Raw genomic sequence first — 24,874 nt, 5'->3', positions numbered from 1 at the left:
GGAAGGGCATGATTTCTGTTTGGTTGTTTTTGTTGTTTTTATAAAAAGCTGCTGCCCTGATTTTAATGAAACTTGGTAAAGGGGTATACCATAGACCAAGGAGTAAATCGTAGAGTGGATGCCAATAATGGGGCAAATACATAAATTATTTTCACTTTCTTTAAATTTCTAACATATAATGTTCATAGTCTAGGCTGGGATTTGCTTGCCCATGAACATCAGCAGGTTTATTTCTATGCAATGCAGTCACACCTCTTGTCGCACCTGCTGCATCATGTCCGAGGGAGCGAGTTCCTACTAACAAGCGCACTGCCATAGCATCATGTGACCTGTTTTTCACAACACCTGAAGTAAAACCTCATATGAGCGTAAAAACTTTTTTGCTATGAAAGGTAATTTTTCAAAATTTACGTGTTTTCATTAGGCATATTTTATATTCGCAATTTCAAATTGCGCAATTTGGGGGTTGATTGAAACCTGCCTAGTGATAACTGCCATATTAACACCACTCTCCTGCACTCGCCTGACTCTGGCTGTGCACAATGCAAAGCAGCAATTAGCTAGCCAGTGGAGACGTGAACTAACATGCACTATCATGTACGAGCAGCCACCCAGCCAGCTACCTTAGAATGGATATTACAATTACAGCACACAGAGAAGTAGTTTGCCTTCAGTCTTTGCTCTGGATACCATTACCTCATTATATCTTTACATAGCAAATAGTGGTTCTGATTATAATGCACCTTTGACATTATGAGATAAGACATTTGGACTTGGCTGAGGTCTCAGCTCTCCGAATGCTCCTCTTGTTTTACAATGTCTATCATTTTTTTCAATGTTTCAATAAGGTGATAGAGACCCAGCTGAGGAAGAGGATGGAGCAGGTGAAGGAGCTGTTTACCGACTGCACGGACGTCTTTGAGGAGCTGGTAGCTGTAAAGAAACACCTAGCTGAGATGATTGAAGAGTGCCAGACAGCCATAGAGAGCATCCAGTGTTCTGTCAGCAATGTTGATGCATCACAACCAACCGTGGAAGACGAGATACAGGTACACATCTGTTACACATTGTAACTCACTTTGGTTTAATGCTGTAATTTTACAAACCTTTTCTATAGATAAGCCCATCATCTAGAAGTTACAAATACTCTGCAGTATATTCTACCTTCCAGACTTTTAAAATTCAATGTGACGTGTATATATTTTACTGTGTGATATGATTCAGATTTTGTTTTTAAAACCCAAAACACACAACAACCTTTGACCTTATTTGACAAACTATAAGGATAATAATGTGTCCGTATTTCACTAAATGGAACAAAGATATTAAGAACGTACAGCAATATACATTTATAATAACTGTATTAGGACAATTAATATATCAGACTTGTGTACCCTCTTTTGGATGAAAAAATTGAAATAAATAAAAGACGATATTCAGAAAAGGAGATAAGAATTTTTGAAATAAATTTTGAGCATATTTAATTCTGGTCTTCTTACACTCGTGAGTTTGACCGTTTGAGTTTGACCGTGACTCTTCTTCAGATGCTACTGTTAATAGAAAATATTTTCACTGTTTTGTCTTTTGTGCTCACCAGCATCTGTGTGATGACCTGGAGGCTCAGGAGGAGCAGGCCGAGGCTGCGCTGAAGGAGGTGGGTTTGGTTTCCAGTATGGCCAGTCCTCAGGTCCTGGAGGCACTGTCTGTGGACTGCAACAGGCTGAAGGAGGCCATCTCTCGCAGCAAGGAAATGATCCACCTTAAAAGAGAGGAGAGGGACAAAGGGTTGCTCAAGGTCATCAAAGGTTAGTGTGGAGGTTGAATCTCCCGTTTTAAATTTAGTAGATCTAACATTAGTGTTTTTTCTTTCATGTGAGGTCAATTGTGATTTTTTAAAATACTCCATGTGTTTATTTTTTACCATTGTAGTATTGCATTGGCAAATGGATATCAAAGGGCAAAGAAAAAAAGAACCAGCATTTATTAGCTTTTTTCTTAAAATATTGGTTTTATTTAACTTTTCAAGTTTAAAAGGAAGTTTAAAATAAAAGGGAATTAAAATGGGATTAATGAAATAACTATACATTTTAAAAAATAAATAAATAGACAAGATAAATAAACAAAAAATACAAGATTAAATAAGTAGACAAAATTAATAGATAGAATAATAATAAAATAAAATAGAACAATCAAACAAAATAAATTAAGAAAGAAACAAGAAAAGAGAAGGTGGTGGTGCAGTACAGGTTTCTCCAATTATATTTCCTGGAAGTAGATCCAGGTGTACATTATAGTAATTTTTTCTAAAGGGGAAAAATGTTGTTGATTTCATTTATCCACTGTGTGTGGTTAGGAGGGTCCTCAGTAATCCAAAATAATATTTTTTTGCTGTTGCCATGGTCAGACCAAAGATATTAGCTGAACATACCGAGTTACACTTGAGGTTAGAGTACATTTATTTCCTTTTTTAATAGTCCATAATCAGATCTCTTTAGCAACAAAGACCTGAGTACAGCAAAAAAAAACCAACACATTAAAGGACAGTGATGACGGCCTGCAATGTGATGCCAGTCACATATTACAACAAACATACAAACAGCACCAGAGGAAATCACAGACTTCTTTTAAAAGGTTTAAAAATAAAATTAGAGTAATTCTAGGAGAGGAGGCAGAAACACAGCTCTGATATACCATCAGCTTATTAAGTTGTTAAGGCTAACAGTGGTGAATTATGAACAACCAGCGGAGCAACATATGAGGTATATGTACTTTAGCACAGATAAACTTTGTAACAGCACTTAATTCCACTTCTTTTACTTTTTTGATGTTCTGTTTATGAATCTAGTTTTGTAATCAGATATGACAGAAATAATTATTTATTTTTGTCCAGATGAAAAGCAGTCATTTGAGGAATGGTTCCAGGACCAGCAGCTGTCCGTCAATGAGTGCTTTGAGAACCCTGAGAGCAAAACAGATGTGGAAACATCCCTGCAAAGACTCACTGTAAGTGCATGAAGAAGTTTATGGATGGATATATAGATTATGTAGATTCTTGGATGATGGATGGCTCCTCACAGTTCCTCTCATGTCCGTCAGGGTTTCCTGAAATCCAGGGATGCAGAGAGACGTCTGGAGCAGCTGAAAGATCAGCTGGAGAGAGGCAGCCAGCAGGTTCCTGCCCAGCAGCTGTCTGAGTTCACAGACTGGCTGAAGGAGCAGCAGAAGGAGGTGGGCAGGTTCAGAACCCACTGTGAGAACAGGCAGAAACAAATGGAGCCACTCCTCAGGGACTTGAACAGGTAATTGCTAATGTAAAGCAGTGGTGTTAACAAACACAAGTGCAACATCTGGCTTTTTGATTCAGGAGTCTCACAAACTATAAAGAACTGTTCAGTAACTATAATTTATTATTATTATTTTTTTAATTGTGTCTTTTGTTCTCTAGTCTGCAGAAGCAACATGACAGCTTCCGTGACTGGCTGCAGACCAAAGAAAAACAATCTGTGGAGTCAGACAAAGCCAAACTTATTCTCAAAGACCTTCAGGATGAGAGGTGATCTTTCGCAGCTATTCTGACACTAATATTGATATTTGAGAACTGGTAACTTTGAACTGTCACAATTGATCAATATATATTTTTCTGAGGGTGCAGATTTTATAGTTAAGAAAACAGTAAGTGTTCGACCTTTAACTCAACTGTAAATTAAAATCTAATGCTAAAAATTAACATATTAAACATAAATTTAGAAAAGAAAAAAATGCAAAACATGCAGCATGTAAAAAAATCTGTGCTGCATTTTTCTGTATATCTGTCATTAAAGAAGCAAATATTCATTAGTCTATGAGAAACCAAGTTGGACCATAAAATTGGCTCATCAATTTAATGGAGGGTTTGTAGAATTTGAGACAACACTATTAATTACATATTAGTACTTTTATCATTGCTGCTGGTATGCTACATATTTTAAATAAGCTAAACTGCCAAAAACTAGAACATGAAGACTCACCACATGCTGTGTGATGCTTTGGTCCTCTCCTTATGTCTTGTTGTTCTTCTGTCTTATCTTCTTTTTATATCAGTTTGTCTTTCTGTTGTATCTTGCTTCAGTACCTTTTTATCATATTTGATTTCCCTGCTGTTTTAAAAATGTGCCATACAAATAAGTTTGCCTCTCTTTGCCCTCCATTTGACAGTGGTAGAGCGGAGACCCTCATTGAGCTGTTAGCATCGGTGCGCAGACAAGGCGTCAGAGCTGAAAGCCTCCTGAAGGACGGTGATAACTTGATACAGAGCTACAGGAACCTGGATGCCAGGCTGCAGAAGCAGGCAGATGCCCAGAGCGCCCTGGAGGGCGAAGTTGATAAGTTTAATACCCAGGCTAAGAGCACCAGGTCCTGGATCACTGACCTTGTGCAACCCCTCATCTCCCCTGACAGAGATATGCAGACAGAGGAGATAAAGCAAAAAGCACAGGTTGGTGAATCTGTAGGCAACAGGACAAAATTTTGGTATTGAAAGTGTTCTGGTTCGTAGTCCAAGTAATATTAACTAGTCACGTTTGAGCATCAGATAAAAAGTCCACGTGGAGAGGCAAAAAAAAAATGCAATCTCGGAACCAATCGGCTAACGCTTGACAACAGTTTAACCTTATATTACCTTTGGTCACATTTATCATTTACATCAGATTCATATGTAGATAAGTGTTTATAGAGATAAACTGAAATGACCGTCACACAGAAGAGGAAGTCTTAGCCTGGATATCCGCTGGCTACACCGGATCTCCTGAAAATATTGGCTGTTGCCCCCAGAGGCTTATTGTTGTCAGACAGATAGTCATTGGGTTCCAAGATTGAGTTAAACTTATTAGAAAAAAAAAGCAAAGCAGTACCTGGGCTGGGATAAGTATGGTTTCCCTCAGGACCCCTCCCCGCAGCTCCTATTACCCACCAATAAAGACACTGGTGGGGATCCAGATGAGGCAGGGGGGCAATATTATGGCTGGGTGAACACTGCAACAAAACATGATCTCTTTGGAACATGATCAATTTGAAATTGCAGTGAACTTTTCTAGAAAGTTGATTTGCATAAATCGGGACAAAGAATGCAGCATTGATAAGACAAGACATACATTTTTTATTAGAGTTAATTTGCTCAGGCTCAGTCATATTTTCATATCTAGGAATTTTAGCATATCATGTTAGCGGTAATCTCAGTGTACAATTGAGGTTTAATGGAATTAGGCCATTAAATTTAGAAGTATTGTGTCATGACGTGAAGTTGCGCAAGTGGCAGTTTTGATCTGTTTGTGGTACTAGATAAAAAAGTCAGAAATTCTTAGTGATTTGATGATTCATCCTCTGAGGACAATGAATGTAAATGCTAAGTTCCATCTAATTCATCACAGAGTTGTTGAGATACTTCAAATAAATGACTGATGGATATTTGTACTTCCTACAGCTTGCTGCTGACGTAACAAAATTATATTTTCCTTTTGTAAAAGTTTTCATTATTTTCCCATTTTGTCACCAGGCCGTCCTGAGCTCTAAACCTGAGGGAGACTCGAAAGTGAACAACCTGAGAAGACAAAGCGAAGGTCTGTGTGAGCAGGAGGATCTGGGGGAGGGCAAGAAAAAAGAGGTTCAGCAGTCTGTCAGTGAAACAGAGGAGCAGTGGAGGAGGGCCCTGCAGACAGCTGAGGAGAATCTCAACAAGGCGGAAACACAAGCTTTATTAGACAAAGACGTAAACGCTGTCAAATCCCAGAATGAAAATGTTCGGTCCTGGATTAGAGACCAGGAGCAGAACATGGAGTCACTTGATGGTTGTGTGCAAGTTGATGAAAAGCTACAGATTGCAAAAGTAAGTTTAAAGTGGTTGTGGATCTGTTTTTTTTAAATGTGTAAAACATTTTGTAAAGGGTGTTTCCTGAGCAAAGAGGCAAAGTGGTGTCCTAAAGTGATGTTTTTTCTCTTCAGGCGATTCTGAGCTCCAAGACTGAAGGAGATTCAAAGCTCCAGGATCTGAAGCAACAGTGCCAGAGTCTGTGTGACAACCAGGGCTTGGACGAGAGCCGGAGACGAGAGGTTCAGGACGCAGTCAGAGAAACAGAGGATCAGTGGAGGAAAGTGTTACAGACTGCTGAGGATGGTCTCAACAAGGCAGAGACTGAAACTGCCTCTGAAAAGGAAAATGGTGCTTTTAAAACCCAAAGTGAAAACATACAATCCTGGATCAAAGATCAGAGGCAGAAGCTGTTGTCTCTCGGTAGTCACATGCCGTTTGAAGAAAGGTTACAGGTCGCACAGGTGAGTTTGCAAGTCATATGTCAGTTTGTAAAGTTTATTTTACGATAAAATATAACGTAGTTTCAGTATTGAAAACGCCTATCTAATTTCCCCACCTTCAGGCTGTTATGACCTCCAAACCTGAAGGAGAGTCCAAGGTGCAAGACTTGAAGACACAAGCTGAACGTCTGTGCAAACATCTGGAGGAGAGCAAGAAGCCAGAGGTTCAGCAGTTGGTAAAAGACACAGAGCAGCAGTGGAATACAGTCCTGCAGGCTGCCAGGCAGGCTGAGCTGCGATGTCTTTCCGACGATTTCGACACTCAGAGTAAGAACAGTCAGTCTTGGATCAGAGGCAGACAGCAGCAGCTACAGTCTGTGGGCAGTCACACACCACCCGACGAGAGATGTCAGACAGCTCAGGTCGGTTTGAATTTACTGTATTGTAATATCAATATGCTTTCAGCTTTAGTTGATTATAATGAACACGCCATGCTGCATCCTGAATGTGTTTAATGTATTTTGGCTGATAAAACTGTCTTTGCATTTTGTGTTTGTAAAAATTTAAGCTCAGCCATTTTAGCCTGCAATTTGTTGCTTTGCGGATTTTTTTCTGAAGTATTATTTCAGTAGTAGTATTTCTACTTTTTTTATAGTAGTATTTCTGTATAATTTTTTTATAATAAAAAAACAACAATGTTGGAATGAACAGCTGTTGCATTTAACAAATATTGTGTATTTTGGCTTGCAGGCCATCTTGAGCTCCAAACCTGAAGGTGACTGTACAGTGAATAACCTGAGGAGACGAGGCCAGAGTCTCTGTGACCATCAGGATGCAGACAAGGGCCGGAAAACCCATGTCCAGAAGACAATCAGAGACACTGAGGAGCAGTGGAGGACAGTCCTGCAGGCTGCGACACAGGTTGAAGCAGCTGCAGAAGCAGAGATCAACATGAAGACTGAGAAGACAAAGTTGAAGGTAAAATAAGTGGATCTAAAAGAGCTATCCAGAATGGCTTACACTGAGTGCTGTAATAGTGTAAACCCATGTGCTATCATTGAAATTCAGCATGTAATACACTGATTAAAGGAGAATTCTTACAATTTGAACCAGCTTTGTGTTATCACAGTGTGTGCAGGTGAACAGTGTTTGGCTTCCCCCCTGTGCTGTGAGCACCTGGATATTCCCGCCCATCTGTTGGCAAAAGTCCATCCTGTGACACAGAATGTGTCATTGTGGGCAAATGAGCACAGGTTTTCAGGTGCTCGTGGCCAAGGGGAAGCAAAACACCATTTATCTGTACACACAATGATGACATGAAGCTGATTTAAAATCAGTTTTCCTTTAAAGAAACGTGCATCAGAGCACAAACAACTCAAAAGTCTTTGTCCATTTTGGGAGCATTCTTTGCAGCTTTTTTTCTGTTTCTGTTTTTTCTTTTTCTTTCTTCTTAGTCTGTAAGGTAGAAGTAATTAAAGTACATGTAATACAGAAGAACTTGTACCAAAAGGCACAAAGCCCCTCTTCTCAATCTACTATGAATGCATAATACTTTGAACATATGTAATCAGTAAATATTGATACAGTGGTCAGATTTGTCAGAGCATCAACCAAAAAGCAGTAAAATAAAAATAAACAATTGTGACTATGCAAATGAATAACTGCTACACATAAATAGTCACTAGGCCAAAAAGAACAAACATAAGTCCTCCCACTTTGTGTTTAAAGGAAGTTTAAATGAATCGTTTTGAAAAACCTCATTATGTAAGTTTTTTTTTTTCCTTTTCAGCTGAAAGAGTTTGATACCCAGCAGAAGGATACTGACAACTGGCTTTCAAACTTCCAACAAAGACTGGACTTACTGAAAAACCAAACCAAAGCTGAGGACAGACTGCACACTGCTCAGGTGAGCTTATGGGTCAAGAGGAGTGCCGTCATGTTATATTACAATTTTTTCCAATAAAGTCAAATGTTAAACCATTTATTAGCTCATTTTTTCTTACATTTACCGTATGGTTCAGTCTCAGCTTCAGCGAACGTATTATTTTCTTAACGTCAGCCAGATTATGTTTTAAGTCTTTACACTGAGATGTGACCTCTTCATCCCATCCCAGGCCATTATGAGCACCAAGCCTGAAGGAGAGTCCAAGGTCCAGAAGCTCAGGAGGCGAGGTCAGAGTTTGAGCAGTGAGGACCTCGAAGAACCCAAAAAACAAGAGGTTCAACAAAAAGTAAAAGGTGCTGAGGAGCAGTGGACCAAAGTCCTGCAAAATGCTAAAGAAGCTCTGGATCAGGCTGAGAAGCAGTGTGCTCTGCAGGGCCAGCTGAGGGACTACAAAGCCGTGAGAGACAACACCAAAGCCTGGCTGCAAGACAAGGAGCAGAGCCTCGTCTCTCTGGGCAGTCAGACAGATCAGGAAAAGAAAATAAACACTGCACAGGTCAGTATGATTAGTAAAATGTTTAGGCAGAAACATATGCATCTGTGCAAACATAAGTTATTTAATTGTGGCATTTAACCAAGAAGTATACAGATTTTGTTCTTTGTTTAAGTAAATCATTTTCTAAATTTTGTAAAGCAATTCTCAACTTTCCATAGCTTCATTTTTGCATAGTTTTCTGTGCAGTATTTGTAAAATTATTTGATAATATCTTATCTGTGCTAGTCATGGTATATGTAAGTATTGCTGTTGTGGGTTACTCCTTTTTTCTAAATGTCAGTAGCACATTTCCATGATAGATGGTTAACTAGACATTAGATTTCCACCATTTTTAAAGCTATAAGTATGTTACAAAATGAGGTTTGGTCTTGACAGTGAATTTTCATTTGAAAAAACTTGATTTCTTTGAGTGTTCAGACTATTTTGTCAGATAGGACAACAGATCTGCAACAGTCATATTTTATTTGACCTGTTAAAATATTACATTTTTTTTTCCAAAACAATTCGTTGCCTCGTTTTCTAAGAATGTCATTTTTTATCTTCAGACGATCCTGAGCTGTAAGCTGGAGGGAGACTCCAAGCTGACAGAACTGAGGAGACAGAGCCAGAGTCTCTCTGACCAGGAGGACCTGGAGGAGGACACAAAACAAGAGGCTCAGCAGACGCTGAAAGATTCAGAGGAGCAGTGGAAGACAGTCCTGCAGACTGCAGAGGACACTCTGAAGAGAGCTGAGGTTCACTACTCGCTCTCCAGGGAGCTGGAGTCCTTCCGCACACAAGCAGGGAGCACCAAAACCTGGGTGAACAACCTGCAGGAACAGGCCAAGTCCAAAGGCAGCGGCACTCAGGGCAACCGGGCTCAGATAGAGGACAGGCTTAACACAGCACAGGTAACGCATAAAACATGGGGGCTTTTTAAAATCATATTTAGTTGGTCATTATTTTCAATAACAAGGAAGGTCATTAAATACAAAATCTTATAGGCTCAGAACAAAATGGTATTATAATAAGTTGAGTATTTTTTTTTCAAATTGTGGATATTCCTTTTTTATAACACATTTTTAACATCTTAGCAGAGGACACATGCCAGCTGTTTTACAAAGCAATATTTAACTGTTTTGTGATTAAATTTTTGTCAAGTTTTGCGCAGAGTATAACAATAAATCATATACACACACACACACACACACAATTTTAAAAAAACAACACTATATATATCTAATAAAAACATCATTTATGATTGTGTCTTAAGTTCATTTTGAGCTCCAAGTCCAACGGTGAGGCTCAGGTGATGGAGCTGAAGAAACGAGCTCAGAGTCTGTGTGAGCAGAAAGACCTGGAGAAAGACAAGAAGCAAGAGGTTAAGCAGACGGTGAAAGACACTGAGCAGCAGTGGAGGACGGTCCTGCAGGCAGCTGAGGATACACAAAGGTACAGGAAGCTGTTTTGCTTTGAGGGGAAATCATTTTTTTTCCCCCTTCTGCGTAAATGTCCCTGTGCACGCTCAAAAAGATGAAGCTTGTTATCCAGGTTCAGCCCCCAGCGGCTGCAGGCATCTGTTAAAGTGTTCTTAATATCCTATAATATATTCTTAAATAATCCTTCATATCCTGTTCCCGGTTTCATATCCTGTTCTCGGTGTCCAAGTGACTCCCTGCAGGACTTCGGTGTCCAGGTTGCAGGACACAGAGAAGGGAAACCTTTGTCCCCAGGGCTGTCCAGCTCCTTAACTCCCGTCATCCCTGATCCGGAATCCCCCCCCCTTTCTTTTAGTTTGTCATCTCATACCTGACAGGTTCAGCAGGCTGCGCCCCTCAGTGCGTCTAGTACGCACAGCGGTTGCAATGCAGCACGTAGATCATAATTTCCGCTCTCTGCTGCATGTTACGCAAACACTGCCAACCAAGTTGCCTGCAGCCTCCCTTTCTCTTTGTCTCATTCTCACAACAGTTTTATGTTAAAAAAATTGAAATAAATAAATTTTAAGTTGGTGAGAACATGACCCAATTCAAGCAGGAGGGAGTAAAAAGAAACTACGCCTTGCACGCCCTGAGCCCTACAGGTCAGGTCAGGCCTAATCAGGTTCGGGCAGAGAATCAGAACTCTAACAGCAATGCACTTTATCTTTTATTTATTGTTATATGTGAGTTGTCCTCAGTTTAAATTGAATATGGATTTTTTTTTCAAATTTCATATTCTCTTGACTTCACAGAACACCACTCAAAAAATCTTTTTTTTTTTTTTTTTTTGGTGGGGGTGGTTAGTGATAGACTCAAACACACCTTCAAATAACATCACAGACATTTTGCAGTCTTGGACTACTTAAGTTTGAAGGTTGAATTAGTTGTTATTCTGGTTTATAATGGTATCCATAATGTGCTTTTCCCCATCAGGCAGTTGAAAGGTGTTGTGGAGCACCTTGCGTCTTGTCAGGAGCAGTTGGACCAGACTGAGGCCGATCTGTCTGAGGTGCAGAAGCAAACGTCAAACCTGCCACGACTCTTCCCCTGGCCGGGCCTAGGAGAGCGGAGGCTGGCTGTGGAACAGGTCCGCTCCCTGCTGGACCAGAGCACGGCTTTGGCCCCCCGCCTCTCAAACCTCCGCACACAGGTAAAGACATCACAGGATAACAAGTTCCACTGTTTGTTTTCAGAGTCTTATCAATGTCAGTTCACAAGTAAGTCAAGATCCCTGTAGTACAAGAAACAGCCACTTTGTACAACTTTGTAAAACTTTAATAAAGCTGAAAAAGTGTGTAATAAATAATAAATCACGTTGTCAAGTTTCTCACCAAATCAGATGAAACATAAAGTTTAAAACATCTTCACTGTTTTGCACTTTTCTCCTCAAGCCTCAAGGGTTACCTTGGATCACACCGGACTGCATTGCTCATCTTCTTAAGGAGTTAGAGGTGAGTTCAGCACTCAGTAGTGTCATAGTACACAGTAATCGTAAAGAAAAAGTTTAATTATTGTTTTTTTTTTTTTTAAAATGATTGCATTTTTTTGGGTTCATTTCAAATTTTTCATAATATATGATATACTACATTTATATTTCTGTTGAGATAATATGTTGATGCAAATAAGTCTAAATATGTAAAAACTGTAATGAAAGGGGAGTTAATCAGTAGTGGCTAAAGCATGACATGTTTTCCAAAGCATAATGTGTCCGTCCATTATTTATGGGTGGTTTAGCTTCTATCACAATCAGAATAGATAATTGTTTGTTTTACGCTAGTCACTCTGATGTAAAGCATAGAGAATTATAGAAAGTAGCAATGAGAAGTATAAAAGTAAGAAGTAGATTAAATAAATAAAATATGTGCATTATGCTCCAATTATCACACCAGTTTGTAAAATATTTAAAAATCTAAAATATGTGTAGAATGCTGAGTATGTAAGTGTGTAAGAAATATAAAAATATAACATATGTTTAGCAAAACCAACATTACATCTACTTCTTCTGTCCTCCCCTGCCCCAAATAACAAAATTTCTCCCCCTTGCCCACTTTATAGTCCCTTTTATTCCCTTCAGTCTCCCTTTCAAAAGCAGAGCACATCTTGTTTTTTTTTTTCAGGAGCGAAAGGCTGAGATGAAGCAGGGCATCCAGATGGAGAGGCAGTGCAACCAGCTGATGGAGCAGCATGAAGCAGCACAGGACTGGCTGAGGGACCAGGTTAAAGGCCTCGGAGCTCCTCCAGCAGACAGACAAGGCCTGCGCAGCACTGTCAACACTCTGAAGGTCAGATAATAAAACACACACACACACACACACACACACACACACACACACACACACACAATCATTAGTTGGGTTATCAAAAGAAGCCAGTGGCACCACATTTGAAATGTCACTGATATTACTCGTGGTATTTCAGCAAACTGAACTAATGCCTTTACTTATAACAAACTAAGACATTTGAGGAAGACATCAGAAACATTTTGATTCATGTTTGAACAGTGTATGCTGATTCAGTTTTTCACCAACAAATGGCAAGTGTCAGACATTTCTGGAGTCAACCAGTGCCCCCAAATCTTTGACTTTTTGACTTAAATATATCTAAAATATAGTTTTTATTCCTTTAAACAAAATAGTCAAAATCTTCTTCTTAGGATATAAAAAAATGTCCATTCTGCATTTTAATAATCTGGATTAGAGCTTTGATCAGGCCCAACCCTATATGAACTGGAAAAGTTTCTGTCCAAGCCCGACCTGAGCTCGACGGCAGCAGTTTTGGGCCTCAGCCTGATTAAAAACCTGGATTCTTACTGTAAAAAATAAGCCAATATTGTAATAATTTGTATATAGTATAAAGTGAATATGTTTTAAATATTAAAACATGTATTACAAGTTGGGGGCTGGTGTGTTTCCTCACACCACTTCTTCTCTTCCTTAGTACACAGGGCGATGCAGAGCATAGATGCTGTCCACCCTCTTTCTCTCTCTTTCCTTCTTGATTCAGTCCATTAAAACTCCTGCCAAAGTCCCATTCAAGCATGACACAGCTCACATAATTTTCATGAAAAAAATTGAATACATAAACGCTAATTTGGCAAGAACCTGACCCGATTCAAGCCTGAGGGAATAGTGAGAAATTACAGCCTGGCCCGAGCCCGGCGGGTCATGTTTGACCCAGTCAAGTTTGGGAAGAGAATAAATGCTCTAATCTGGTTCTCGTCTTCCTCCCTCCTGATGCCAGGCCTTGCTCCAGACAGTGGATCGGGAGCAGAAAGAGATGAAGGAGCTGGACTCTGCCAGAGACAGTTTGCTGAACCTCTGCACCCCTGAAGGTCGGGATGCCCTGAACCTGGAGGTCAGCCAACTCCACAACCTCTGTGCTACCTCGGAGCAGGACGTGAGGGAGCGTCTGACATTCTGTGAGTCGCGGCTGGAGGAGCTGGATGGTCAGCTGGCCAAGAGGACCCAGGGGCTGAAGGAGAGAGGTGCAGCCCTTCAGTGGGAGCTCCGCTCTCTGGACCAGGCCCTCAGTTACAGTGAGCCACAGAACAACATCGCTCAGCTCCAACAGCACTGGAACAGCCTTCAGGTTATTATTACTGTATTTATTCCAGACACAAAATCTGATGTAATCCCCTTTTTTATCTCAGTATGCTGAGTTTACACAAATAAACTCATGTACGTAAGTGAATATTAGTGTTTATATGATAAATGTAAAACTGCTGCCATGTTCTACCTGCAGGCATGTCAGTATTTCCAACGTGACGCTGTTGCAGGTGTGTGAATATTACTTACCTTATGATGTTGTCCTTCTTTTGTTAGAACTGTGAGAAATCCCTCAAAGATTTGGGTGTTAAAGTTCATGACCTTGACCAGGAAGTGAAGGCTACACCTGCCACTGATGAGCTGCCAACAGAAATTACGACTGTGGTGCAGTCTTTATGCCAGCAACATGACAGGTACCAACTTAAACGCCACATTATGAGTTATAAATTATGTATTCAATTATTAACCAAGTCATAAGACAGCCAGCAGCACTTTTTTTTTGTTTTTGCTTCTTTCACCACTTTTTGTTTCATTCATATATTTTTGCATCTGACCTAAAGAGCTCAGGTGACATGCAGTAACATCTGTCCATATCACCACTTTATAAAACCAACTTGAACAAATTCCTTATGAAAGATGAGCTCAGCTGCTATCCCTCTGTTTCAGTTTAGTTTTCAATTATTCCTACAAACCAGAAACATGACTTAGTAGATCATTCTGCTCTTGTTTTATGCTGGAAAAAAATATTTTAGCCTGTTTTCATTTTTATCTCATCTTGTGTCATACATGCAGATAACATGCAAAATATTGTGTACACAATAAATGTGATTCAATTACGTTTACAGTCTAAAGTCCAGGCTGAGTGAGCGTAAGGATACCTGCTCGACAAACACCACTCGCTGTCTGATGGACTGTCTTCACACCCTACAGGAGTGGAACCTCAACAAACCATCCGGGTCCATTTCTTCTGTGCAGGTTTCTGTCTTTCAATGCTTTTACTGTTTTGCGAGGTAACATAAGTACTGTGTCTAAGTAAACATTTGTGCAGTTGAAGACATCTGAGAACTGCTTAGTCATTTGCTGTTGTTAGTGTCTCAGGAGTGTCTTACTAGAAGATGTTGGACACATGAAAAGTGTCATTTTTCTTTCCAAATGTTTTTTACCCTTAGCTACAATCAGGTAAAATTTTCCTGTCAGTAAAATGTACATTATTATTGAGAAAACAGAATTTTCACGAGTTTTTCATGAAAGAAAAGCAGGTGAGTCTTGGGATTTGTGAAGATTAACATTTAAACTTCATGGAGCACTTGTCTGTGGCCTTTTTTTATGCTGATTTGGCAATGCCCGGCATTTTTTTTCATGATATTTCATAGATAAACAGATTTCTCATCACAACAAATAATTTAACATTTTTTTGCTCCTGGTGTTAGGTGACATTAGAAGAAGGTGAAAAGTTGCAGGCCAGCTTGCGGGAGGCACTCTCACACAAGCCATTTCTAAAAGACTGTATGATGCCAGTCTTGATTGAAAAGCTGGAGAGAGAGGGATCAGAGACTCTCAGAGAAGCAGACAAACATAAGGCTTCTCTCAGCCAGAGCTTAAAGGTATTCAAATTTTGTTAAATAAATGTATAAATCATATCTAATTTATTAAATATTGCATGTATACATATATTTAAGAAAGAGTTATGTAACTTTGTAATGATTATTGCCATTTTTACTGTTTGTTTTAAGGAACTTGAACAAAAGTTGCCTGATGTCCTTCATGGTAATCTGCCGGAGACAAAGACATCTTTTGTGGCACCACCACGGAAAAGCAAGCGCTCACCTGAGAAAAAACAAGTTTTACAACAAAAAACCATTCCCCTAAAAGACGAATCGTCACGTTCAGCTGAGTTGCAAACTGAGACTAAAACATCAAAACCTGTTGTGACAGTAATCATGGAAGACATAAAGACTCATGGGGTTACACAAACCAAAACTGAATCAACAGAAAAGAAATCTCAAAGTCCTACATGTGATTCAGAACCTTTTACAGCACACCCCTCCAACACTTCTCAAGAGGCACCGTTTAAAGGTATGAAGTTAGATACCACAACTGAGCTTCTTGCAGCTGAGCAAATCAGATCTATCATCGCTGAGGAACCTTTACCGATAGAAAAGGTCATTGAACAGTCCGCACCTAGTGTTAGTGAAAAAAGTACGCTTGTACCATCCAGGAGAAAGTCAAAGACTTCAGCCACTGATATAGAGCCTACCCAGACTAAAGTGGAGACTGAAATATTGAAATCTATCAGTGCTCAAGGATCAGCCACAAATCTGACAGGAACTGCAGCTGTGGAAGAAACAAAGCGTATAGACACCATTATTCTCGATGTATCAGAGCCACTCGCTTCTGGCCCCGGCAGCCTGAAGTCTTCTTTAACTCCACAGGTGGCCACAGAACTAACTGAAACTACCGTTGTAAAAGAAAAAGTGCCTTCTCCAACAAAAAGAACGTCAAAGGATCCAATGCGTTCCCCAAAACATGCTACAAAGGGTCTTGAGGCTTCCACAGTTGCAGAGCCAGTCTCTGCCCTTGGTGGGATTTCGGGTTTGGAGTATAAGGAAACAAAACAAGAACCTGAAAATTATACTGCAACTCCAGAGTTAGTTCAAGGGCAAGCTCAAACTGCTGCTTTGGAACAAAGTAAGCTTATCCCACCCAAGAGAAAGTCAAAGAGTACAGAACTTTCTCTTAAACTTGCTGACACTGAGGCACACCAGACAATGATTGAACCTGAAGGTCAGACATCATCTTTGAGTTCCATTAACCAAAACCAACCAAAAAGTGTTGTTATTGAAGAAACAAATCTTGTACCAACTAGGAGAAAGTCAAAGAATAATGACTTTTCCACAACTTCTGAAGCAGTTGTTACCCATGTTCTATTATCTGCTGTGGAGATTCAACAAAGTAGCAAAGAACTTGAAGGTCAAAAGTCTTCAACTCCAGAGGTGGTCACAGAAACAAGTGTTGTGGAAAAAGGGAAGCTTTCACCAACCAAAAGAAAATCGAAGGGTCTGAAACTTTCCCCAGAAACAGCAGCAGCAGAGCTGACAAAGACCAAGGAAGAGCCTGTCAGTCAGAAGCCATCTTCAACCCAAGAGGTGGTCACAACAACAACTAAAATTACTGTTGTGGAAAAGGGAGAGCTTTCACCAACCAAAACAAAGTCAAAGAGTCCAACACTTTCCCCAGAAATTGCAACCACGGAGCTTACAAAGACCAAGAAAGAACCTGTCAGTCAGAAGCCATCTGCAACCCAAAAGATGGTCACAAAAACAACTGACATTACTATTGTGGAAAAAGGACAACTTTCACCAACCAACGGAGAGCCAAAGGGTCTGAAACTTTTCCCAGAACCTGCTACCACAGAGATGACAAAGACAAAGGAAGAACCTGTCAGTCAGAAGTCAGCTTCAACTCAAGAGATGGTTACAACAACAACAACAACAACAACAACAACTGAAGTTACTGTTGTGGAGAAAGGAGACCTTTCACCCACCAAAAGAAAGTCAAAGGGTCTTAAACTTTCCCCAGAGACTACAACCACAGAGCTGGCAAAGACCAAGGAAGAGCCTGTCAGTCAGAGGTCAGCTTCATCTCAGAAGGTAGTCACAACACCAACTGAAAGTACTGCTATGAAAAGGGGAGAGCTTTCACCAACCAAAAGGAAATCTAAGGGCCCTAAACTTTCCCCAGAAACTGCAACCACAGAGCTGACAAAGACCAAGGCAGAACCTGTTAGTCAGAAGCCATTTTCGACTGAAGAGGTGGTCACAACAACAACTGAAATTACTGCTGTGGGAAAAGGACAGCTTTCACCAACCAAAGGAAAGCCAACGGGTCTTAAACTTTCAACAGAACCTGTTACCACAGGGTTGACAACGACCAAGGAAGAACCTCCAAGTCAAAAGCTATCTGCAACTCAAGAGGTGGTCACAACAACAAAAACTAAAATTACTGTTGTGGAAAAAGGACAACTTTCACCAACCAAAGGAAGACCAAAAGGTCCTAAACTTTCTCCAGAACCATCTACCAAGGAGCTGACAAAGACCAAGGAAGGACCTGTCAGTCAGAGGTCAACTTCAACTCAAGAGGTGGTTACAACCATAACAACGTCTACTAAGTACTGTTGTGGAAAAGGGAGAGCTTTCACCAACCAAAAGAAAGTCAAAGGGCCCTAAACTTTTCCCAGAAACTACAACCACAGAGCTGACAGAGACCAAGGCAGAACCTGTTAGTCAGAAGCCATCTTCGACTCAAGAGGTAGTCACAACAACTGAAATTGCTGCTGTGGGAAAAGGAGAGCTTTCACCAGTCAAAGGAAAGCCAAAGGGTCTTAAACTTTCACCAGAACCTGCTACCACAGACTTGACAAAGACTAAGGAAGAACCTCCAAGTCAAAAGCCATCTTCAACTGAAGAGGTAGTCATGTCAACAACAGCTGAAATAACTGTTGTAGAAAAAGGAGAGCTTTCACCAACCAAAAGAAAGTCAAAGGGTCTTAAACTTTCCCCAGAAACTACAACTGCAGAGATGACAAAGACAAAGGAAGAACCTGTCAGTCAGCAGCCATCTTCAACCCAAGAGGTGGTCACAACAACTAAAATTACTGTTGTGGGAAAAGGACAACTTTCACCAACCAACGGAGAGCCAAAGGGTCCTAAACTTTCCCTAGAACCATCTACCACAGAGCTGATAAGGACCAAGGAATGGACTGTCAGACAGATGTCAGCTCCAACTCAAGAGATGGTCACAACATCAACATCTATTGAAAGTACTGTTGCGGAAAAGGGAGAGCTTTCACCAACCAAAAGAAAGTCAAAGGGCCTTAAACCTTCCCCAGAAACTACAACAACAAGGCTGACAAAGACCAAGGCAGAACCTGTCAGTCAAAAGCCATCTTCAACTGAAGAGGTGGTCACAACAACAACAACAACAACAACTGAAATAACTGTTGTAGAAAAAGGAGAGCTTTCACCAACCAAAAGAAAGTCAAAGGGTCTGGAACCTTCCCCAGAAACTGCAACCACAGAGATGACAAAGACCAAGGAAGAACCTGTCTGCGAGAAGCCATCTTCAGCCCAAGAGGTGGTCACGACAACAACTGAAATTGCTGTTGTGAATAAAGGACAACTTTCACCAACCAAAGGAAGACCAAAAGGTCCTAAACTTTCTCCAGAACCATCTACCAAGGAGCTGACAAAGACCAAGGAAGGACCTGTCAGTCAGAGGTCAACTTCAACTCAAGAGGTGGTCACAACCATAACAACGTCTACTGAAAGTACTGTTGTGGAAAAGGGAGAGCTTTCACCAACCAAAAGAAAGTCAAAGGGCCCTAAACTTTTCCCAGAAACTACAACCACAGAGCTGACAGAGACCAAGGTAGAACCTGTTAGTCAGAAGCCATCTTCGACTCAAGAGGTAGTCACAACAACTACCATAACTGAAATTACTGCTATAGGAAAAGGAGAGCTTTCACCAACCAAAATAAAGTCAAAAGTCCAAAAATTTCCCCAGAACCTGCTACCACAGAGATGACAAAGACAAAGGAAAAACCTGTCAGTCAGAAGCCATCTTCAACCCAAGAGGTGATCACAACAACAAAAACTAAAATTACTGTTGTGGAAAAAGGACAACTTTCCCCAACCAAAGGAGAGCCACAGGGTCCTAAACTTTCCCTAGAACCATCTACCACAGAGCTGACAAATACCAAGGAAGGACCTGTCAGTCAGAAGTCAGCTTCAACTCAAGAGGTGGTCACAAGAACAACATCAACTGAAATTGCTGTTGTGGAAAAGGGAGAGCTTTCACCGACCAAAAGAAAGTCAAAGGGCCCTAAACTTTACCCAGAAACTACAACCACAGAGCTGACAAAGACCGAGGCAGAACCTGTCTGCGAGAAGCCATCTTCAGCCCAAGAGGTGGTCACAACAACAACTAAAATTGCTGTTGTGAAAAAAGGAGAGCTTTCACCAACCAAAAGAAAGTCAAAGGGTCCTAAACTTTCCCCAGAAACTGTAACCACAGAGCTGGCAAAGACCAAGGAAGAACCTCTCAGTCAAAAGCCAACCGCAACTCAAGAGGTGGTCAAAGCAGCAACAAAAATTACTGTTGTGGAAGAGGGTGAGCTTTCACTGACCAAAGAAAAGTCAAAAGGTCTTCCACTTTCCCTAGAAATTACAACCACAGAGCAACCAAAGACAAAAGAAGAGCCTGACAGTCAGAAACTGTCTTCAACTCAAGAGGTGGTCACAGAAGCAACTGAAATTATTGTTGCTGATAAAGGAAAGCTTTCCCCTATCAAAGGAAAGTTAAAGGGTCAAAAACCTTTCACAGAACTTGCTAGCATCAATCTGCCTCAGACTAAGAACGACCCTGACAGTCAGAAGTCTTCACTGGATTCGACAGATCAAACTGAAGGTGCTGTTATAAAAGATGCTAAGGCCATACCAACCAGGAGGGAGCCAAAGAGTGAGGAAGTCTCCCCTATTCCAGATACAGGTTCTACATTCAAAAAGACACTTGAAAGACCTACTGATATACAGCTTGAGGATGCTAAGAAAAAACATGACAGTGCGAAGCATGCCTCTGATTTAGAGGTGGTCACAGGTCAGACTGAAATTGTTGTAGTGAAAGAAATAGAAGTTTTACCTCCAAAGAGAAGGTCAAAGAGTTTAAAATCTTCCCAAAAGGATGCTGATACAGAGCCAACACAGAAAACAGAAGAGCCTGATAGTCAAGCGTCTTCGTCCGTTACCAAGAAAAATTAAAACTGTTGTGGGAGGAACTAAACTTGCACCAACCTGGAGAAAACCAATGAGTCCAGAACTTTCTGGAACTACACAGATTGTGCATGGAACCCGAAGAAACTAAGAAACAACCTAAGACTTCAGAGATTACCATAGCTCCAGGGACCCTACCTATTGTGGATACTGCTTCACAACAATTAAAAGCACCAAAGACCAAGATGGAGAAAGTTGAAATAGTTAGTGAAAGACAAACTCCAATCAAGGATGATGTTAAATCAAGTGTCAGTCAAAAAGTGAAACCTGCTGAGGAAATTCAGACTACCGTCAAGGATGTCAGTCAAGTATGTGAGATGTTAACTGTTCAGGTTGATGGCACAATTCAGGAGCTTCCAGGAAAGAAAGTTGCCACAGTCATTCCAGACACTTCAGAAAGAGACTTAAATACAGTGTCTCAAACACAACCACCTCTCTCCACTGAGCCCACTGACAGATCAAACCTACAAGACTACATCTACAAATTATGGGAAAACACAGCTGAGGTTCAGAAGAGATACGTGGTCCTTGATCAGCCTGACATAGGGGTCACACAGACATGTGAGATAAAGCCAGGTAGGCCAGAGGCAGAGACTGTGGCTGAAAGTGAGCCCATTCAGCCAGCCTCTATGGTTTTTTCAGCTGCTTTGCCCCAGAAGGTAGAGACACAAGTTTCAGAAATAAGCTCTTGTGAGAAAGACATAATGAAACCAACTGAAACTGTTAGTCAGCTGAAGCTCACACAGGAACAACCCAAAGAGGTCAAGGATCATGATATTCAGAAAGAGCATGGCCAAGTGTCGACACAGGTAGACAATGTACCCAAGAGCATAGATGCAAAATGTGTTACAATGGAGAAAATCCACATGGGGCCTGAAGTGCACATCCTACAACTAGATGTACCAACTAGTCTGGAGAAGGATAAAAATGTATCTGTCACAACAACAAAAGAGCCAAGGACAGATATTGTCCAAACAATCATCCAGAGCAAAAGTGTGTCAGAAAACAAAGGCATTACTGCTGCTACTGATAAGCCAGAGAAAGAAAAACCTTTTGAGAAAATTCACACGGAGCCTGAAGTGCGCATTTTACAACTAGATATACTGACAAGTCCAGATGATGATGAAAAAACCCCTGTCAAAAAAGAAAGATCAATTCAAACAACTACCCAGAGCAAAAGAGTCCCAGACAACAGTGATATGACTACTGCTGATGTTGAGCCAGAGAAGGCTGCAATTAAGATGACTACAAAAGAAGTGCAAGAAAGCAGTACTGAAGGTCAAAACAATGCGGCTCAACAGGGTTCTGCCCAACCTTCTACTTGTAAAGCATTGCCCACAGATGATGCAGGGACAGAGCTTGTAGGCATGAGCATATCTGAGCAAGATATGGTGAAACCAAGCCAAACTGAAACTCAAAGAAGGCTCACAAAAACCACACAAGACAAACCAAAAGTGTTCAAAGAACATGGGATCCAAGAACAGCATTCTACGGTGTCCATGCATGGCTTTGACAATGTCCCTAAGAGCTTTGATGAAAAATCTGTTACAATGGAGAAAATCCACATGGGGCCTGAAGTTCGCATCCTACAACTAGATATACCGACCAATCAGGAGAGGGATAAAAACGCATCAGTTACAACAATAAAAGAGCCAAAGATAGATCAAACCAGCATCCAGAGCAAAGGTGTCCCAGAAAACAAAGGCATTACTCCTGCTGATGTTAAACCAAAGAAAGATACAGTTGAAATGACTAAGATAAAGGTACAAGAAAGCAGTACTGGATTTCAAGAAAATGTGGCTCAAAAGGATTCTGCTCAACCCACCCCTTCTGGTTCTGAATCATTGCAACCACATGAGACAGAGACAGAAAGTATAGAAATAAGCTTTTATGATCAAGGCATATCAAAACCAGGCCAAACTGACACAAAGGTCTTGAAAATCGCAAAGGGTAGACCTACAGATGTCAAGGAACACCTTGTCCAAGAAGAGCATCCCAAAGTGTCAACAAGTGGTACACATGACTTACCCAAGAGCTTGAATGAAAAGTCTATAAGAATGGAGAAACTCCGTATGGAGCCTGAAGTGCGCATCCTACAACTAGATATACCAACAGGCACCCAAAGAGAAAACTTCCCAGAAAACAAAGGCATTACTACTGCTGATGTTAAACAAGAGAAAGCTGCAGTTAAGACAAAAATAGAAGAGCCACAAATCCCCACTGAAAAGCAAGAGAATGTTACCCAGAGTCTATCCACTCAACCAGCCACTGTTGCTTTTAAAGTAGTGCATCCAAGTGAAGCAAAGACAACAATTGCAGAAATAAGCTTATCTCAGCAAGATACTGTAAAACCAAGCAAAGTGATTGAGTTAGAGCTCATGAAAACCACACAGGAAACATCCAAAAAGGTCAAGGCTCATGACTTGCAAAAAGTGCATGCTCAAGTATTGATAAAAAGATGAGCATGATGCACCACAGAGCCTGGATGAAAAGACTGTAGGGAAGGATAAACTCCCAAAAGGGGATGTAGTGCACATTTTACAACCAGGTACACAGGCCACTATAAAAGAGAATGAAATCACATCTGTAACAATAGTGAAGGCACCAGTGACTGATAAAGATCAAACAAGTAGTCAGCCCAAAAAAATGCCAGAAAACAAGGTCCTGACTTCAGCTGATATACAGCTAGAAAAGGTTGCATTAGAGATTACCATGTTAGAAGTGGAGACCAAGGAAAAACCCAAAGAGGTCAAGGATGGTGACATGCAAGAAGTGCATGCTAAAGTATTAACAGAAGATATGCCAGATGCACCCCAGAGCCTGGATCAAAAGACTGTTGGAAAGGAGGAAATCCACAAGGGGCTGAAGTTTGCATTTTACAACCAGGTATGCAGGCTACTATAAAGCAACCTGAAATCACATCTGTTGCAACAACCAAGGCACCAAGGACTAACATAGATCAAACAAGTGCCAAAGGTGAAAAAGTGCCAGAAAAAGCTGCAGTTAAGACGGCTGTGGAAGAAGTGAAGCCCAAGGAAAAACCCAAAGGGGTCAAGGACCATGATGCTGAAGTAGTGACAAAAGCTAGACATGATGCACCCCAGAGACAGGATGAAAAGTCTGTTGGGAAGGAGAAAATCTACAAAGGGGCTGAAGTGTGCACATTACAGCCAAGTACACAGGCCACTACAAAGGAGCATGAAATCACATCTGTTGCGATAGCAAAGGAGCCAATGACTGACAAAGATAAAACAAGTACCCATGTCGAAAAAGTGCCAGAAAAATAAAGACCTGACATCAGCTAGTGTACAGAGAGAAAAAGCTGCAGTCAAGAAGACCATGGTGGAAGTGACAACCAAGGAAAAACCCAAAAGAGGTCAAGGATCGTGATGTGCAAGATGTGCCTGCTAAAGTGCCAACAAAAGACGAGCATGTTACACCCCAGAACCTGGATCAAAAGTCTGTTGGGAAAGAGAAAGTCCACAAAGGGGCTGAAGTGTGCACTTTACAACCAGCTACACAGTCCACTACAGAGACGCATGAAATCACATCTGTTACAACAGCAAAGGAGCCAAGGACCGATAAAGATCAAACAAGTGCCCATGTCGAAAAAGTGCCAGAAAATAAAGACCTGACATCAGCTAGTGTACAGAGAGAAAAAGCTGCAGTCAAGAAGACCATGGTGGAAGTGACAACCAAGGAAAAACCCAAAGAGGTCAAGGATCGTGATGTGCAAGATGTGCCTGCTAAAGTGCCAACAAAAGACGAGCATGTTACACCCCAGAACCTGGATCAAAAGTCTGTTGGGAAAGAGAAAGTCCACAAAGGGGCTGAAGTGTGCACTTTACAACCAGCTACACAGTCCACTACAGAGACGCATGAAATCACATCTGTTACAACAGCAAAGGAGCCAAGGACCGATAAAGATCAAACAAGTGCCCATGTCGAAAAAGTGCCAGAAAATAAAGACCTGACATCAGCTAGTGTACAGAGAGAAAAAGCTGCAGTCAAGAAGACCATGGTGGAAGTGACAACCAAGGAAAAACCCAAAGAGGTCAAGGATCGTGATGTGCAAGATGTGCCTGCTAAAGTGCCAACAAAAGACGAGCATGTTACACCCCAGAAACTGGATCAAAAGTCTGTTGGGAAAGAGAAAGTCCACAAAGGGGCTGAAGTGTGCACTTTACAACCAGCTACACAGTCCACTACAGAGACGCATGAAATCACATCTGTTACAACAGCAAAGGAGCCAAGGACCGATAAAGATCAAACAAGTGCCCATGTCGAAAAAGTGCCAGAAAATAAAGACCTGACAT

General features: G+C 40.9%; 1 protein-coding gene across 1 annotated transcript in view; it reads left to right on the top strand.

The window, feature by feature from the left end:
• The window catches only part of LOC121953565 (nesprin-2-like), a 30,134-nt gene extending 12,177 nt beyond the window's left edge, over nucleotides 1-17,957 (top strand). The window contains exons 15-36 of the mRNA XM_042500732.1: nucleotides 849-1,049; nucleotides 1,598-1,805; nucleotides 2,891-3,003; nucleotides 3,097-3,299; nucleotides 3,446-3,553; nucleotides 4,195-4,474; nucleotides 5,531-5,860; nucleotides 5,977-6,306; nucleotides 6,408-6,707; nucleotides 7,036-7,263; nucleotides 8,075-8,191; nucleotides 8,400-8,726; nucleotides 9,272-9,616; nucleotides 9,979-10,157; nucleotides 11,120-11,336; nucleotides 11,578-11,637; nucleotides 12,304-12,468; nucleotides 13,427-13,774; nucleotides 14,008-14,144; nucleotides 14,577-14,706; nucleotides 15,162-15,335; nucleotides 15,465-17,957. Coding sequence (XP_042356666.1) covers nucleotides 849-1,049; nucleotides 1,598-1,805; nucleotides 2,891-3,003; nucleotides 3,097-3,299; nucleotides 3,446-3,553; nucleotides 4,195-4,474; nucleotides 5,531-5,860; nucleotides 5,977-6,306; nucleotides 6,408-6,707; nucleotides 7,036-7,263; nucleotides 8,075-8,191; nucleotides 8,400-8,726; nucleotides 9,272-9,616; nucleotides 9,979-10,157; nucleotides 11,120-11,336; nucleotides 11,578-11,637; nucleotides 12,304-12,468; nucleotides 13,427-13,774; nucleotides 14,008-14,144; nucleotides 14,577-14,706; nucleotides 15,162-15,335; nucleotides 15,465-17,957 — 6,993 coding nt within the window. The remainder of the gene's footprint in view (nucleotides 1-848; nucleotides 1,050-1,597; nucleotides 1,806-2,890; nucleotides 3,004-3,096; nucleotides 3,300-3,445; nucleotides 3,554-4,194; nucleotides 4,475-5,530; nucleotides 5,861-5,976; nucleotides 6,307-6,407; nucleotides 6,708-7,035; nucleotides 7,264-8,074; nucleotides 8,192-8,399; nucleotides 8,727-9,271; nucleotides 9,617-9,978; nucleotides 10,158-11,119; nucleotides 11,337-11,577; nucleotides 11,638-12,303; nucleotides 12,469-13,426; nucleotides 13,775-14,007; nucleotides 14,145-14,576; nucleotides 14,707-15,161; nucleotides 15,336-15,464) is intronic.
• Nucleotides 17,958-24,874: the final 6,917 nt, after the last annotated feature.

Source organism: Plectropomus leopardus, chromosome 14 (genome assembly GCF_008729295.1).
Source record: "Plectropomus leopardus isolate mb chromosome 14, YSFRI_Pleo_2.0, whole genome shotgun sequence".
Taxonomy (NCBI): domain Eukaryota; kingdom Metazoa; phylum Chordata; class Actinopteri; order Perciformes; family Serranidae; genus Plectropomus; species Plectropomus leopardus.
This window is presented reverse-complemented; position numbering and strand designations above follow the sequence as displayed.